Source organism: Mytilus trossulus, chromosome 14 (assembly GCF_036588685.1).
Source record: "Mytilus trossulus isolate FHL-02 chromosome 14, PNRI_Mtr1.1.1.hap1, whole genome shotgun sequence".
Lineage (NCBI taxonomy): Eukaryota > Metazoa > Mollusca > Bivalvia > Mytilida > Mytilidae > Mytilus > Mytilus trossulus.
In genome coordinates this window covers 54,978,077-54,996,734 of record NC_086386.1, presented here as the reverse complement: position 1 = coordinate 54,996,734, position 18,658 = coordinate 54,978,077, and the positions used below count along the sequence as shown (strand labels likewise).

The 18,658-nt window shown below is 31.5% G+C and overlaps 1 protein-coding gene across 1 annotated transcript; it reads left to right on the top strand.

The window, feature by feature from the left end:
- Positions 1-143: 143 nt before the first annotated feature.
- Positions 144-5,377, top strand: LOC134696777 (uncharacterized). The gene is made up of 2 exons (XM_063558724.1): positions 144-263; positions 3,412-5,377. Exons 1-2 carry the CDS (start codon positions 257-259, stop codon positions 5,349-5,351), a joined length of 1,947 nt encoding a protein of 648 aa, XP_063414794.1. The 5' UTR covers positions 144-256; the 3' UTR covers positions 5,352-5,377.
- The last annotated feature ends 13,281 nt before the right edge of the window (positions 5,378-18,658 follow it).

The following is an 18,658-nucleotide window of genomic DNA, read 5'->3' as shown; positions in this document are numbered from 1 at the left end:
TATACTCTCCGGAGTCAAAATTAATCGGTCACAGTGAAGTGTCAAATAATATAATATTTCAAGTCAATTTAACCTCGAACAAAAGAGGACAACCCATATAAATTAAACCCTATTCATGCCTTTATCCTTTAAACCATCAAAAGAAAGATTTCTTCTGTAGTGTATGATTAAATATCAACTGATGTTTAAATTTCTAAAGATTATGAAATGAACTATATGCCGTTGACCTCTCCGTAGACATATTCGAAACAGTAAAATGGCAGGTACGTTCTATTTAATTCTATTTTTCTGCTCTTGAATAATATTTGTATTACTGTCCTAAAAGTTTTAAAACAGACATATATTGGAAAATAATTTATAGAAAAAAAAATCAGAGCATAGTGCTAAACAATTCACGTTAGTTACTAACGACGTTCAGCTTTGTTAATTTATTATTTCTCATTGATTCAAAAATATTATGCTGTATGATGTCAAGCAACATTTGCAATGATGATAATGCAAACTATGGAATTTGATATTCCAATATCGCAGTATTGACTTCATTTGCACTATATATAATAAATAGAACACAAACCGGTTTGAAAAGAAATGCATTGATGTATGTATCCAGGTAAGCCAAACGTCATCAACAAAATGGCTGGTAAGTTATAGTTAATAACAATGTTCTGATCTTTAATGTGTATTTTAAAAGAGACAAAAAGACACCGAAGGGACTAAAAGACAACTGCAGAAAACAAAACACAACAAAGAAAGCATATGCATGTTTCATTATATTTAATCTATAACAACATAGATGTGTTAAGGCGATATAACACATAAGGTCGTTCAAGCGTTTTGCAAATAATTTCAATTTGTAAATAGATATAGGAAGATGTGGTGTGAGTGCCAATGAGACAACTCTCCATCCAAACAACAATTCAAAAATTAAACCATTATAGATTAAAGTACGGCCTTCAACACGGAGCCTTGGCTCACACCGAACAACAAGCTATAAAGGGCCCCAAAATAACTAGTGTAAAACCATTCAAACGGGAAAACCAACGGTCTAATACTTGTTTACTTCAACCATTTCAACAGTTCAGGTGCTATAGTCATTGATTTATTTTATTTGAGTGCAGCTGATGAAGCATTTGAACATGTTGAAGGCGAATCGCCAGTACGGCGAACAAACTATTTAAGCTTTGTATCTTTGACGAGTTTTGTTTACACTAAGACATTGATATAGACTTGTGCATATTCTCAAGAGCTTCTGACACATGGAAAAAGACTGAATAACGAATATTTAGGTTGTTTAGTATGGCAGTATGTGTCCGAAGTTTTGATGCATCGACAAACATGACAGCTATGGCAAAAATAGAACAGAGTGATCAAATACAGTTTTCGGCTTACATCTCAAAAACTAAAGCTTTTAGAGTTGATCTGACAATGGTTTAAATTGTTCAATTGGTTATGATTTATCAGTCCTGAAAATACAGACAAATTTCACAATTCATTATTAGGTTGATGCCACGAAATTGGTTGTTTAAAGGAAATTTTGCAGTTTTTTGTTATTATCTTGAATATTAGTACAGATATATATAAACTGTACATTGAAATAATGTTCAAAAAAGTAAGATCTATAACAAAAGTTGATGTGTTCATGTTTTTTCATGGGAACATTCATATTACGCTTTTAAGAGATCTGTGTAGATACATGTAGCATGTCGACATACATTCTAGATTATTTTATAAAATGCTGTTGGTGTGTTACTTTTCCCACAACATTCAATATTGTAATAAAAACTCAGGTGTACTTAGGGTGAACGTAGATGCTCAATTCATAAAATATTAGACTTTCAAAAGAAAAAAAAATGCATTTAAATGAACGTATATATCATGTATGCATAGCATTAATATGTTGTATATACATGTACGTATTCTTGTAGGTTTTCAAAGGAGGTATGATTTCAAACATAACACGGCAATATATATTGCAATTTGACAAACTTTAAAATGAAAATAAAAATCTGAACGAAGGTAGTATTATAAATGATGTAAAAAGCACTTAAACTAAAACACTTCTTTTTAAAATTAATAGTATTACCTGTGTACAATTTTTATTATACTTAAGATCCCACCACAATGTGTAAATATCTGTGTAAATATTTGTGTTGATTTTAAAAGCATTTAACCCATATGTCCTCTAATATATAACGAAGGAAAATACCTGTACAGAACAGGAAAAAACAAACACTGACTTTGAAAAATTAGAATGTATCAAATGAACGTGATTAATACACTTTAAAAATGTTTGCAAAGTTATCTCCCTGTATTGTCCTATACCACCTTTATTATAAGTTGTACATGCTGCACACCCACAAAATAATTCAAAACATCAGAAAACAAGAAGAATTGATCAACAGATCTGAAAATAAACTTATTACCAGGATTTTTTTTTTATTTGCACCAGACGCGCGTTTCGTCTTCACATACTCATTAGTGACGCGCGCATCTAAACAAAGTGTAAAGAGGAAAAAACCATCCACAAATTACAAGTCACTACTGCCAAACGTGTCAAAAAGATGTAGAGCAAATGTAAACAAATCCTGTACATTTGTTGCTGAAACAGACAAACCTATATATAGAGACCCTTATTATATTTGCTGCGTCACAAATCACTGGGGAAAATAAACACAAATGAAATGATACTATTTGTATATGAGCATGCGCAGGAGCTCTATTTTCAGAAACTCCTACGCATTTTTTTTTGTCATAAGTAATCAATCAAGTACATTTACATAATTGTATATGCCGTCACAATGATAATATGAGCAATGTAGCTAACCTAGACAGTATAGTAAAGGCGCACACAAGTTGTAAAATTCAAAATCAAAAAGTTGAGGAGTGTTTATTAAGTTGAAGTTATCCAGTAATGATTGTTTTCTCTTTTGGTCTGCTTTAACTTCCAGGGTCAATTTTTTTTTTCGTAAGATAAAAAAAACTAATTTTGTTGTTATGGTTTCTATAAGTAATTTTCAATGATGATTTTTAAGATTGGCTGATAATTTCTTCCTAATTGTTTCAATATTGCACTATTAATGCTATTATCGTTCCTTTAACTTTCACAATACAGTATAAAAACAAGAATATACTGCAAAGTAAACAACAATACTTTGTACAACAAGCATTTTATTCACAAATAATGCAGTCGCCATTATCAAGTTCGGGAAAAAAATCAATTGTGTGACTTTTTAAGAGTAGTTACTAACTAAATGTCAAATTACCCAACTGGAAACACAAAGGGAAAAAAGCAACAAAACAAACATGTAATTGAATATAATTTTCAACTTTAATTATATATATTTGCCTCCGCTTGATCGACTTTAATGTGCAAGTTATTATCTTTTTATTTCAAAATAAATATCATTTCAGAACCAGCAACGCACCAATCATCATTAGCTCTATATCAATACATGTGCAATCATATCGTTGGGACCGAGAAGCATGTTCAATCACTTCGAATGATCAACACTGTCAGAGATAATTTATCACGCAATGAAATTGAAACAACAATCACAAGTGGAAGTTTTGGAGAAGGCCTTGATATGCGAGGAAGTGACGTTGATCTTGTGAAAGTGATATCATTTATTGAGGTTTGTGAAAGCTTAGACATTCCTTTCAACCCAAATAGAACATATTTTACCATGGAAACATGCGAAGCACAACCAGGATCTACCCAATTACGTCTGGTTCATAGTAAGAACTTGAAAATATATGAACTTTGTAATGAAATTGAAGGCGAATACTATTTTTCAAACCTTAAAATAAAACAACTATTCTTGCACAAGTTTTCCTCGATCATCCATGGACCATGTGTTTCTGACAATGATGGATTCATGGATAATGCATACACCTTACACAGCAGATCATGGATAAAACAAGCAGAAGATTGGAAAACACGATCAAAGAATGCATGGCCGGAATACGATGTTAAACAGTCAATTATAAAACACGGTGTTCTGTTTGTACCAAAAGGTGTTCAAGGATCGCAGAAAGAAGAATTAGAATGGCGAATATCGTTTTCCGTTGGAGAAAAGTTTCTTATCTATTCTTTCACACATACACAAGTAGTGTGCTATGCTCTCATGAAAATTCTTCTAAAAGACGTGATAGATACTGACTTAGAATGTAAAGAATTACTTAGCTCATACTTCATGAAAACAATTTTATTTTGGATATCTGAGGAATGTCCACTTTCGATATGGAGGCCAGAAAACCTGATATCTAATTTTATGAGGTGTGTGAAGAGACTAATATACTGTGTTGAAAACTCAGTTTGCCCACAGTACTTCATTCCTGAAAATAATTTATTTAGAAATAAGATTGAAGGACACGCACAGGAAACACTCTTACAAAAACTGAACATTCTATATAGTTATGGGTGGCGAAGTGTCTTATTTTCAGATCAAATGTCGAATTTCAATGAATTATCTTTTCAAAAAGAAGTGCATCTTATGTACGGTGAAAATCTTCGATTACTAATGTCGCCATCTATGTGTTTACGAGACCGTTCAATCCCAAGTGAGAGTGATAATTTGTTATGGAGGAAAGGAATGCACATGGTTTTGTCCAATAAAAGTTCCAAAATAAGAGACTTTTATTCGTTCTATACGTCAATGATCTTATTCAATAGTGACAATTTTCTTACAATTGATGATAAACCCGATAATAAATCTTCCTATAAACAGTACAAAACTAGTATAAGTACTGTGTTATTGAATGCACGACATGATGCTGTGTCTGGATGGCTAAAGTTAGCTTCGCTTTTCTATAGGACAAAACAGTACAAACTAGCTCTCGACATTCTGCAGTATTCACTTTTAAAATGTTCACCCGAAAAACTTTACTTTGGCATTCGTTTGTCGCCCATACAGAATGAATTGTTAAGTTCGCAGTGTGTAAAGCGGTTGACTGTTTCTCGGTTGAAGAAAATGCTGCTTTTCAGCTATTTAAGGTTTACTAAAAACTGTACGTTGTTACCAGATGAATTACAAATTAATGGAGATTTGTCATATTACCAAATACCACCGGAGGTATATGCTCATTTTATTTCTTTTCTGTGTCATTATAAAATGAAAAATACCGATCAATGTTTTGATTCTCTCCAAGATTTACAATTGACTATAGAGGAAGAGCATTTCATTGCAAGTGACTCAGAGATAGCTATGTCCTACAACATCCTCGGTATAGCTTTTAAGGTTTTTGGAGACGTAGAATCAGCTAGATATGCTTTTATAAGATCTATAGAACTCGAATCAGATCCAGATTTAAATACTGCTTTTCGGAATTTGTTATCAATTGGTGGAATGTAATGCAGATAGTGTAATAAAACCGAAGATTTTACTTATTCTTTTAATGATTAAAGTTTTTTTTACTCACATGGTATTGATTATATTATTTGTGCTTTATATGTTGTGTACAAGTTGTAATGTTGTACAGATTATAATTTGTACATATTTTTTTTACAAGTTATCAGTGTTTTATGTACCGCTAAACACAAATGGATGATGCAATCCCACAATGTTTTATTTCGCAAATTTTTGTCATATTTCCACAACTGCATAATACAGTCTAAAACTGAGCATTGATACAAACACATTATAAGACCACACAAACAATTTTTTATGGATATGATTTTGGTATAAGAAGAAAATTAAAATTAGAATTTAAACCATTCAGGTGTCCTCCTTTCCAGTTTAAGGACAAAGAGAATAGCACTAAATGTTAAGTCGAATTATATGCCAGCTTTAGCTGGCACTTATGGTAGAAGCATCGTTTTGGGACAAAGAACGATAACTCTTGCTAGACGACCCATCTGAAAAGTTTCGTCACTCTCGTTAAATCTCGTATGATTATTTTTTATTAATGGCTGCCAAAATTCTCGTTTAATCGCGATCTTGTAAAAACAGGCAGAACGGAACAAATTCGATGTTAAATACGACATGAATTTTTATTTGTTTGCAAAAACAAGAATTCAGAAATGTTGGCTACTTGTGTAGCTTATTTAAATTTTATTGTTCCACGGAAATTACCGAAGAAATGACAACAACATCCGACGCCATGTTTCGTCTGCTTCAACATTCCATTATCAGTGAGGTCAAAGCAAATTAACTGTCCTAAATAATCACAGGTACTTCATTCAAAAGTCACAAAATCATAGTTAACGAAAACATATTTAGCGTAAAAGTTCCGTCCAGCCATGGGAACACAGAAAAAAAACTCTGCAAGCAATATATTTCGCATTTCTTTTTACAAATTGACCATGTCGGGCATGCGGGGTAAACTCCGGTGCACTGGTTGACCATGACTCCTTATGTTCATCTGCCACATATCATTATTCCCCACACCAAGGAACAGTGATAATTATACAGTTGAATGTGATCACGGTTATTCATGTAGTCAATGGCGAATCCAGCATTTTTCATAAAAAAGGGGGGGGGGTCTGACGGTGCGCTCCAGTCATGCTTCAGTTATTTCCTATATAATCATCATTTTTTCCCTAAAGAAAAGGGTCTCCCTCTGGATCCTTTGGTAGTCCACAGACTAATTCAAAACTTAACAAAAGTTAAAACATTCAAATAATTCACAATCTTCTTATTCTGTACTTTCTAAATGGCAAACTCTCAAGACATCTTTTCATTGATTATGTCAAACCTTATACAGTCCCAGGAAATGGAAACTGTTTTGTTTTCTCTCTCTAAGTTTAATCATAAAAGGAGACTTGAGTCTGAGTAGTACATTTAGAACTGACTACTGTATATATTGTATGCTTCAATATTGTCCAAAATTGGATTTTATGGGAAGATGGAGTTATTATGATAACCCATGAGAATAAACCATGATGTGTATATAGGGCATGTTACTTGGAAGAATGTGGGCTACATCCTTTAAAATTCAAGCTGCAGCAGTCGCCTGCATATTTTATGCATCAGTTTATCCCTGATCAAAACATTTTCACTCTACCAAGTACTTTATGACTATATCACTATCAGGTTCACATTTCAACCTATTTAGCAATACACACTTATGATATAACATCACAGTACAAAAATTGTACTCAGTAACCAAATTGCACCTATTCAACAAAAAATACCTGCAAAAAACTTACAAGTTTTGTTTCACCATGTGAAATTATCTTATTATCATCTTTTTACTCTGGTACATTAATTAATAAGTGATAGATTTCTCTTAGAAGAAATTTAAAGGTCTGAGTGACTATAAACTATACAGAGAACAATACCTGTTGTATTTGTTCAATGGGACAAAAGAACTGCAAAAAGTTTAAATGGACAGGTAACTACCAGGTGAATCTATGGAAAGGTTCAATTGGGTTCCAATAAAATAAGCAAATTAAATGTGTTACCATGAACATCCTTTTCTTCCAAAAATAATAGTTACAGCATGAAATAAAACAAAATCTCTTTTTATATCCCAGTTTAAAGGATTTGAAATTAACCATAAATGTAAAGATGTATGGAATTTGGGTTCCTGTCTCATTACAGGATCATGGATTGTTTGGATGTTATTTCAAACTAATTTTTCAATGACTGTACATGGACTCAAAATTAAATTGGTATAACTCTATTGTAAACAAAGGAAGTCTACAAAATAAGCACAGAATAAACTTTTGTCTGGTACATAAAAAAAAGTTTGTTAAAAAAAACTGACAATTTAGGTAAAATTAGGGTATTCTAATGTTAGAAAATTTATTTTCATGACCAAAAAAAAAAAGTGCAAACCTAAAGGCAATAAAATGCTTTGCCATGCACAGCCTGATACGACTGCAGATGTATATTGAGCATATAAATAACACCATTTTTTTTTTTATGTCAGTTGAAATCAAACATATTTTAATTTTAGATCCTTTAGATCAATATGGACTAATTTGAAAACAGGCACAGGTAGACCCACATATTTCTATTCAGCAGAAGTCTCCAACTACATGTACATATCTCCTTAATTCCATATGATAGTAAGTCCTACTAACTATTGAAAATGTGTACATTTATTTTTTTTCTAGCTCCTCTCGTGTGAAAGCAGAACCTTTTTGGTCACTATTTATGTGTTGCGTCTAAATAAGAATTGTAACACTTTATAGTGACTGAACAGGTTAAACAAATACTTCTTAGGAAACAGAAAAAGAAGACAACTTGAAACAGCACAGCCATGCCAGTATATGTATGTATAAAACTCAGATCAGAATAGCATAGACAATGTGTTAGTTCTATGTCCTTGTGAATTTATTGTGAGGAAAGTTATCAATAATTCTGCAGATAATGAAATTTATTCAAGTGTTTTGTACATTGCTGTTAAAATTTTCACACAATCAGTGAAACATTCAAACAAGCTAAACTGAATTTTTATTACTGAAAGTTTCAAACATTGACAAATGTTTTATTTACCAAATAACTCATGTGTTTCTGTGAGAGAAAAAAATCATGTTCAATTTTTGGAATTAAAGGGAAAGATGATCCTTTTCTCGCTCTGGTGCATGTCAATTGTGAATATATACTTACGGTTACCAAATATATTTTCTTTATCATGATACTCACATCAACATTATCAAGAAGTACATGTACATCATAGGAAAAATGCACAGACTACAGATAAAATGTTTAAAACACCATATTTTGAGTGCATCTCCTGCCAAATCTGTAGTAGATGAGTATAATTGATGTAAATAAGGTAATTTTTGGAAGAAAAACCCAAAATATAAAAATAAAAATACCTCCAATAATGTACTATAACCCCAAAATCAATTCTTATCTTCCTTTTGAGTTTTGTGTATGAACCTCCTGGTAAAATTTCATGGAATTCCATTTACTTAACTCAAGTTATTGTCTGAAACCAAATGTGGTTTTTTTTAACATGCTTGTATTTCCCATTTCCATTCTCATTTTTTTTTTGCTATCATATAAGAACTTGAAAAGTAAGCTACATTATGTACATGTAACAAAAAAAATATATGCAAGAAATGACATAAAACTGACTCTGAATTAAATAGTACATGTCAGATATTGATGTAGAACTCACAAACTGAAGATGATCAGAAATACAAATGTTTTTATTCGAGTCAGATTTTTTTTTTACCGAAGCCCTTCAGCGCTATCATTTAAAATTATTTAGTCAAAATTTAACACTAGTATTAAGGTTTATCATAACAAATTGGCAAATACAGTCTTATTATCACCTAAAAAATACTGTGTACAGACTGACATGTGCGGTTTGGGAAGTTTTTATGTTTTTAGATATTATATAAAAGTTAAATTTAATTTGCATATCTGAAAGATAAAATCATTTTTGGCAAAGATCTGGATTCAAAATATTTTTTTGTCCTATGCTTTTTTATTCATCAATTTGGGAATCAGAATATTTTTTTCAAGAAAAATAGCATTTTCCATCTGAACTTATAATTTTATTTTAGATATAAACAAAACGTTATTGTAGCCTTGGACATTCGTTCTGAACATGCATGAAATATTTGCCACTGAACGTTAAACCACCAACAACCAATCAATATCTAGGACATTATAAAGCTGGCATTTAAGGTAGCGCCTTCCTCATATTATAAATTTGAATTTAAGACATTAAACTGATACATTTTAGAAGATATATGAGTTTAAAACATATAATAAATTATTTGCAATAACAAAAAGAAAACAAATACAAACATATTTTTGATCTGTTGTTTTTTTTCAAAACTTCAATACCTACAAGTTTTTTTGTTCTTTCAAAAGATATAATATTGATCTCTTAACGTTCTGCACAGTTTGGAGTCTTAACATTAGACAAGTCAAAGGTAATCAATAAGCAGAACAAATAGTTTTCTTATTCTTTAAATATAAGTATACGTATAGGCGTTGATTATTTTGATAGCGCCGGGGAAGATATTTGTCTAGCACTTCAGTGTTTATGTTATTCAATTGTTTTCATTTTGTAGTTGGTGTGTTTCCCTATGTTTTGGTTATTGACCCTGGTTTGTTTTTCTTTAATCGATTGATAATAATCGAACACGGTTATATACTACTGGTGTACTGGTGTATTTTTTGTTGTTGATAGGTAACAATCGGCCAGCAGGACTAATTTTAAATGATGATTTAGATGCAATCGATGTTTACAAACTCAATTTTAGATACTTAGTAGATTATTTAGATGTTACATATCGTATAAAATTGAGAATGGAAATGGGGAATGTGTCAAAGAGACAACAACTAATAATCGTGTATAGTTAACTGTTAATTGTAATACCATTTTCTTTCATGTACAGATTTAGTTTCTTGTTTAATGCTCCATTTATAGGCATTATGTTTTTGGACCTGTGTTTCCGTCTGTTCGTTCGTTCGTCTGTTCGTTCGCTTCAGATTAAATATTTTGGTCAAGGTAGTTTTTGATAACGTTGATGTCCAATCAACTTGAAACTTAGTAAACGTGTTCCCTATAATATGATCTTTCTAATTTTAATGCCAAATTAAAGATTGTTCCTTATTTTCATGGTTCATTGAACATAGAAAATGATAATGCGGATAGAGCATCCGTACACTTGGGACACATTCTTGTTTATGAGTAATAAGAAAAACTAGAAATATTGATCATTGGTTGAATAATCATTTGTTCAGACCAAAACAATGTTATAGTTTTCTTTTTTCATTACTACAGTTATAAAAACTGAAACACAACGTTACAAAGATAAACAAGATCATTAGTTTTCTCGTTTAAATTGTTTCACATTGTCATTTCGGGGCCGTTTATAGCTGAGTGTGCAATATAGGATTTTCACATTGTTAAAAGTTGAACTCCTATACTTGTTTAGGAATATGATTGGTTAAACGCAATTATTGGAGGTAGGTTCTTCTTATTTTCTTCTTGTGCACTTTCATGTACTTCACTCTTCTTATTTTTTATTTTATCGTAATCCCCATTGGAAGGCACCTGACACACATGGTGAACTTAAAACCACTGTTATCGATAGCCAATGACAAACCAGGAACAGGTAAACGATCCAGTATTATTTCCTACATAAGTATTGCGGTTGTCCACGCTGTTATGAAAATGATTCATAATTCGTTGTACAGTGCACGTGTTTGAGTGAACTATATATTTGGTTTGTAAATTGCATATTGCGATTTAAGCTTTGCTCTAAACCAATATGGCATTATGTTTTTGGACCTGTGTTTCCGTCTGTTCGTTCGTTCGTCTGTTCGTTCGCTTCAGGTTAAATATTTTGGTCAAGGAAGTTTTTGATAACGTTGATGTCCAATCAACTTGAAACTTAGTAAACGTGTTCCCTATAATATGATCTTTCTAATTGTAATGCCAAATTAAAGATTGTTCCTTATTTTCATGGTTCATTGAACATAGAAAATGATAATGCGGATAGAGCATCCGTGCACTTGGGACACATTCTTGTTTATGAGTAATAAGAAAAACTAGAAATATTGATCATTGGTTGAATAATCAGAATTAAAAGACCCCATATATATTTTTTTAGTTCACTATATCACTATATAACTAATAATGTCACACTTATATATTTAGGTGGCAGTTGTTTGCTTATAATTTAACAGTCATATTGTCCAATATTGTACAGAAACTAGGCGAATAAGTTAACAGTCTTTAAACTTCGTCATGTGGAAGATTATTGAGCAAATAATATATAATTTGAACCATTTCTGAAACAAAATATACCTGGTTTTGTGTAGTTATCCGGTAACAGATTTAAGGTTCTTTATTAACAAAAACATCATTATAATACAATACTTCGTAAAGAACTACGTAGACTAAAGCAACATCATGTTTCAGAACCATATATCAGAAAATTGGTGCTTCTGATGAGGTATTGTATTATAATTCGTTTAACCTCGTTAAAAAAACATGCAAAAAGAAATGGTGATGTTTATTCACTCGAATATGGTTTACAATGCTTACACATTTCAATTTTTGACGAAAAAATTAAAAAAACAATGACGTACTTGTACCAACGACATCTACTGCACAAGAGGCCCCCGACGATGGACAGCAACAAAAAGAATGTTTCAAGGTAACACATATTTGTGAGCGCCCTCCTCTTTTCTAACCTCAGACAGTATCCCTCATTTATCAAATGAGAATATTTTTTAAAATAAATTACATTTGTTTTGCTCAACAGATATTCCCGTGGCACCGACATGAATTCGTGTTGCCCATTCATTAGTTTTCCTGATTTTTTGTGTACCGCGTGTCTAGTTGTTTGTTGATTCCGTCATGACATTGTTAACCCGTTCACAAAACTTTGAATTTTTAAAAAAACGTTTTGGAATTTTTGGTCCTCAGTGCTCTTCAACTTTGTTCCTGTTAGGCTCTATAACTATTTTGAACTGAACGTCACTGATGAGTCTTATTTAGACGAAACCCGCGTTTGGCGTTTTAGATTATAATCTTTGTACCTTTGATAGCTATTCTGCCATAACATTGTCAATTAGTTGTCGACTCATTCATTTGAATATTCGTTTGTTATCTTTGTATCTTTTTTTGACCATACGTTTATATATGCAAATGAGCAATGAGTCCTGTACTTAATTAGTGTATTTGTATTGATATTTAGTGTTCAAGATATGTTCCCTTTTCTTGGAAAAATGCCAAAATGTTTGTAAAATGCGTTTTTATTTTATCAATCCCTTCCCAACTTCCTTATTACATTTCATGTTATATCTTTTGGTGTATTTTATTGACATTTCTTGTTGCCTATTTTTAGAAATAAGCCAGAATATTTTCGAAATCTATTTGTATTTATCACTCACCTCCTGAAATATTTATTACATTTTATTCAATTTATCAAAATATATTGAATGTTATTAATGAGGGTCTTATGTTGATATTATAAACGTGTATTCAATGACAATGTGAAGTTTTAATTTGTTTGGTAAATATATCATGTATATAGCAGTTAGGATCAAAACATAATAAAGCCACGCCTTTTCTTCTGTGCGTTAGTCAAACTAAAACGAAAATGCTTGCGTCTGGTAATCCATATCTCAGTTGAATCAATATTCTATAGGTTGAATTTCCAATTATACTTTTGCATACATTGGCGGATCTGCTTACTATATTGTAGCACCTATATTGACTGCTGTTATCTATGATATTTGTGTTCTTCATAGTCATGTATCCTTTGTTTTCGTGTTTCTGCAAAGTACAAACAGACTTAACACAATGGTAATAAATACTAACTATATTTTTATCAATAGATGACAATGTTGAAGACCAATAAAACACAAGCATGACTGTCAGTTTGTCTGGCGAATGTTATATTCATTACCATACATTGTTTGGTAAGTTTTTATGAACCTCTATCCCGAACTGTGTAGACTAAAGCAACATTATTTTCCAGAACCATATGAGAAATGTTTACGGTTACCTACGGCAGCATGAAAGAGAGTCGACATATATTAAAATCAAACGTGATATATTCCATGGGGAATAAAAGGAATTATCAAAGATGAAAAATAATTAAAAAGTACACGCTTTCAAATAAACCACTTTCCCTAGTATTTACTCTGAAAGTATCAACTTTTAGTCCACTTCATTTAAATCACTACTGAGAATGTAGCATTATTTAAACACGTTTAAACATAGTTTGATTATTTGAACACGAATGATTTTTGCCCTTGAAATCACCTAACATAAAAATAATGAAGTAGTTGCTATTCCAGATAATGCTCCTCCTAATTCGAAGAAAAAGGAAAACCATGAGATGTGAATGAAATTCTCTAATGTTAACACTAAACTAGTTATAATCAAATTTACTTAATTCCATTCTGGAATGTTGCCACATATGTGTGGTTATATTTGATATGGAATAAACCATTCATTGCAAAACTACAGAAACCTCTATCTCTATGCTTAGCGTACTCACGTTCGGTATCGGCTTAAAATGTTAACTGTTTACGGGGTTTTTCGCGAGCTTTTGAAATTGCAGTATTTATTAAATGATTTGTTTTCATCATTATATAATTAAATCAATACAAATCAATGAAAACCCTTTTAAATGCATTCATTTTTTTATATAAGCAAAGAATATATGTTGTATATAACAAAGCAAAGGTATCAGCGTGGTTGTTATTCATAATAGAATAACTATTTGATAAAAATGTAAAATATTAAAGAAAACACAAAAAGTGACATAAAAGCAACATTTAATGTCATTATTAATCAACTAGGTGAAGCACGTAAAGTTTTTCTAAGATGGATATTGTCACATAAAAGCTTTCATAGATCAAATAGAAGTCTTGCCAATGGCCTCATCAAACGTGGATGCGGATATGAATGGGCCGTCTCAACGAAAACTTGGTTTGCTGATTTATTGTGTCCTATTATCAGAAAAGCAGTACCAAGACAATAGTAAGCTGTGGATTTAAGAGTTACATCCTCTCCTATGAAATTATCTCCGGTTATTGTCAACCGAAGATCTCGGAGTGAATTTCGAGATTCTCGCACATTGTTCAGATGGTGATGACATAGGAAAGACAAAAAATGTGCGTAAACTACAGGTGCCACTTCAAAATGAGATTCGTCTGTTGACAGTTCCATAGGTATAAAGGAATTAATTGAAAAAATAACGTAATCTACTAGTACTGATTTCAACGAACGCACCACTCCGTGCTTTTGTTTTAAATGACATTTGACGTGAAGACTTTGCATGACAGACAATTCCTTTTCACGAAATAGTTTTTAATGTGTACACTTCGATAATGCATATGAAATGATCACCAGAGATTTTGTATATTGGTTTTTCATGTAGAAATGCGATGCAATCATCAACCATCCAGAGACTGCATCATGGTTTATGTTCATCAGTAGATATCCCAGAGACGTATGGTGTTGTTTATACTGATTCTTGTTACTGACTTTGCTGCTAATGTACATTGACTGACATTTATTTCTGCACACTACTGACATGAAATATGCATGGATAATTTTCAATGTTTTGGAGGTACACGACATTAAATTATAAACCACTCTACTGATATCATTGTGTTCAACTCCTAATGCTGAAACACGGAAAAATAATTTTGACTCTAAAAATTTGTTGATGTCATAATTCAAGTAACTTTGATTAATTTGAACGTTGCACGGCATAACCAAGTTATCTGATACTTGTTCAGAAAATAAAATGCATCGCCAGCCGTAACTGAAAAGCATACGAAGTCTATCTATTAAATTATCCCTATCAAGTCCTTTTATTTTGTTCTCAAACATGTTATTTTCTGAAATAAAATAATGCGGACAAATTTGATACTGCACACAGTAAATCAGCCGACTAAAACATCTCATAAAACATGGTATCAAATTGTCAGGTGTCCATACTGTTGGTTGAAGTTCTTCTGATATCCAGAATATTATATTCTTCGTGTAATAAGAACACAACAAATCTTTACATTTATTATCAGTATCTATTACATCCTTTATTAGAATTTTCATGAGCGCATAACATATTAATTGCGTATGACTAAACGTATAAATAAGAAATCTTTCTCCAACTGAGAAAGAAATTCGCCATTCCAAATCCTCATGTGGTGATCCTTTATCGCCAATTGGTACAAATAACACCCCATGGTTGATGATCATCTGCTTTATATTTTTTTTCGGCCATGAATAATTTGACCTGGTGTTCCATTGTGATGCAAGCTGTATCCAAGATTTGCTATGAAGACAAACAGCTATGTCAACAAGACCATTTACGTCGGATATACAAGGTCCGTGAACAAGTTGAGCATCCTCGCTTAAAAATATTGTTTTGAATAAGACGTTTGACAGATAAAAATCCCTTTTAAATTGCTCGCAAATTTTTAGTATACCAGAATAAGGACTACTTACAAGACGTAACATTGCAAAACCTGGTTTTGTATCATCCGTCGTCAGTGACAAATACGGTTTTATATGATTGACAACCTTAGATGTTGTGGTATCGTGAACCTCGATGAATTGTAATACCCACATAATATCTAGATCACTACCAAGCATTTGCAGTCCTTCACCAAAACTACCACTGGCAATGTCCACTCTTGTTTTATCCCTGGATACATTATCACAAACTGCATTCATTAATCGTATGGTTTTTACGTGATTTTCTGATCCGACAATGTTTTTGCACATATAATGGTAAAGGTATAATGATAGATCTGAAACCAGAAATGTTCAATATTATCAAATTTAACCATACAAGGAATTGCAACGTGCAACACAAAGTACGTTGAAGTAAAGCCGAACACGTATGTTCTGTATACATACGGATTGTATATATTGTTACTCTAATGTCCCTCAAAAAGATCACCAAACTTCATTCACTGAACACCAGGTTCATAGCTCTTGTATTTACTAAGAGTTTGTTTCTCTTTAGAACATACATATATGCTATCGGAGATGTTTTTTTTTCCTATTCATATTTTACACTTTCGTTTTTTATGAATAGCCTTATAACCAATAATTTTTGCAATTCGACACATGCAAATTGGAAGTCTTTTTAATATATTTGTATACAAAATGAAATAAAAAAATAATAAAGCATTAATATTTTCCGCTTCACGAGTCATCGTTGTTTTACTTATCGTTTAAACTACATTTGAAATGAAAATTTGCTGGCATGTAGTTGTAGATCAATAAATGATAATATTTACAATAGAAAATTGTTTACCTTTTAATTTTGTTGGTACATTTTTAGTCCCAAAATCAAAGAAGAAAAATGTTCATGGAAATAAATATTCAAACTGCACAAGGATAAGGTATTCTAGTTAAAAAAAATAATTATCTTACGTCTGTTGCATACCATTTTAAACTTTTAAAAATAGATGAAACTTTAACTACAGAGGATTCACTCGATGTATATCAAATATTACAAATAGGTATTGTTGTGTATGTATATACGGTGTCAAATGTTACAAATAGGTATTGTTGTGTATGTATATACGGTGTCAAATGTTACAAATAGGTATTGTTGTGTATGTATATATGGTGTCAAATGTTACAAATAGGTATTGTTGTGTATGTATATACGGTGTCATATGTTACAAATAGGTATTGTTGTGTATGTATATACGGTGTCAAATGTTACAAATAGGTATTGTTGTGTATGTATATACGGTGTCAAATGTTACAAATAGGTATTGTTGTGTATGTATATACGGTGCCAAATGTTACAAATAGGTATTGTTGTGTATGTATATACGGTGTCAAATGTTACAAATAGGTATTGTTGTGTATGTATATACGGTGTCAAATGTTACAAATAGGTATTGTTGTGTATGTATATACGGTGTCAAATGTTACAAATAGGTATTGTTGTGTATGTATATACGGTGTCACATATTACAAATAGGCATTGTTGTGTATGAATATATGGTGTCAAAAGATGAATACTGTATAAACAACGTGCAGATTAAATGCTATAAAACATAAAGCAGAAACATATAGGGACTAATAAATTTGATCCTGGTTTACACTCAATGTGTTAGTGTACTCAACATTATGTAGTACACTAATAAGTAAATATGCTGCTCTCTTTTGAATAAGAAAGAACAGTATATGTTTATTTGAAGCAACATATTATATCTATTTAATAAACTCACCGTAGATACCAGAATTGCTATTTTGTATTTAAGCCAGCAGCGTTTTTCGTCTACATTAGACTCATCAGTGATGCCCGAATCCAAAAAACTAATTTTTAAAAGGACAAATAAATAACGAAGCTGAACACATTGAGGACCAAAAATTCTAAAAGTTTTCCTCAAAACAGATAAAATAATCTATACCTGAGGTAAGAAAAAGCCTCGGAATTCCATTAATGCGTATAAATATGTGTTGAAGTTAACATTGAAAAATTAACATGATTTATGTTTGTGTTCCTGGAAATTGTGTAAATACAAATCGAATAGAATAATTTTAACGAAAGGTAGCTCAGAATCAGCAGAAGTTTTCCTGTTTTCAAAGCCAATTTTCTTAATCTTTCGTTGTTAGAAATGCACTAAATCACTGTTAAAAAGAAATCAAATGTGTTGTTGATCTTGGTATTCATGTCAAAGAGCATAACTTTCAACAACAAAACACACGAAATTTTTTTTCATTTTCTACTTCAAAATAGTAAAGTGGAGTGACATGTTAAAATTGAACTACAATTGACATCGGGAAAATGTTTTATATTACTTCAACTGATTTGTGCAATGCTCATGATATTTGGTTTGTTTGTCGCAGTTTGATGCTTCAAATTTAATTATCATTTCCAAAACAACGAATTGAACAGAACAACTTGCAGTGATGTTTACCATATATAAGTACGAATGCAATACGCAATCTGCCTTTCCGTTGGATTTTGTGGATACTTATCATTAATACAAATAAAAGATTCCTTCATTTAAAACAAATTATTCAAAGCTCGTTTTATTATAATAATAACAGTTTTGTTTCGGTTTACTACAACTCTATCATGCCTATAGGGAAAAACGAATTTGGATACTTTTGTTTCTATATGTATGTTTTAAACTTTATTCTCAAAAAACAAATAAATGTTGATAGGGTAATTAATGTTTGATGTTAAAAATATTACCACAACACTTTTGATCATTATTGATCCGTTTTCACGGTTCATAGT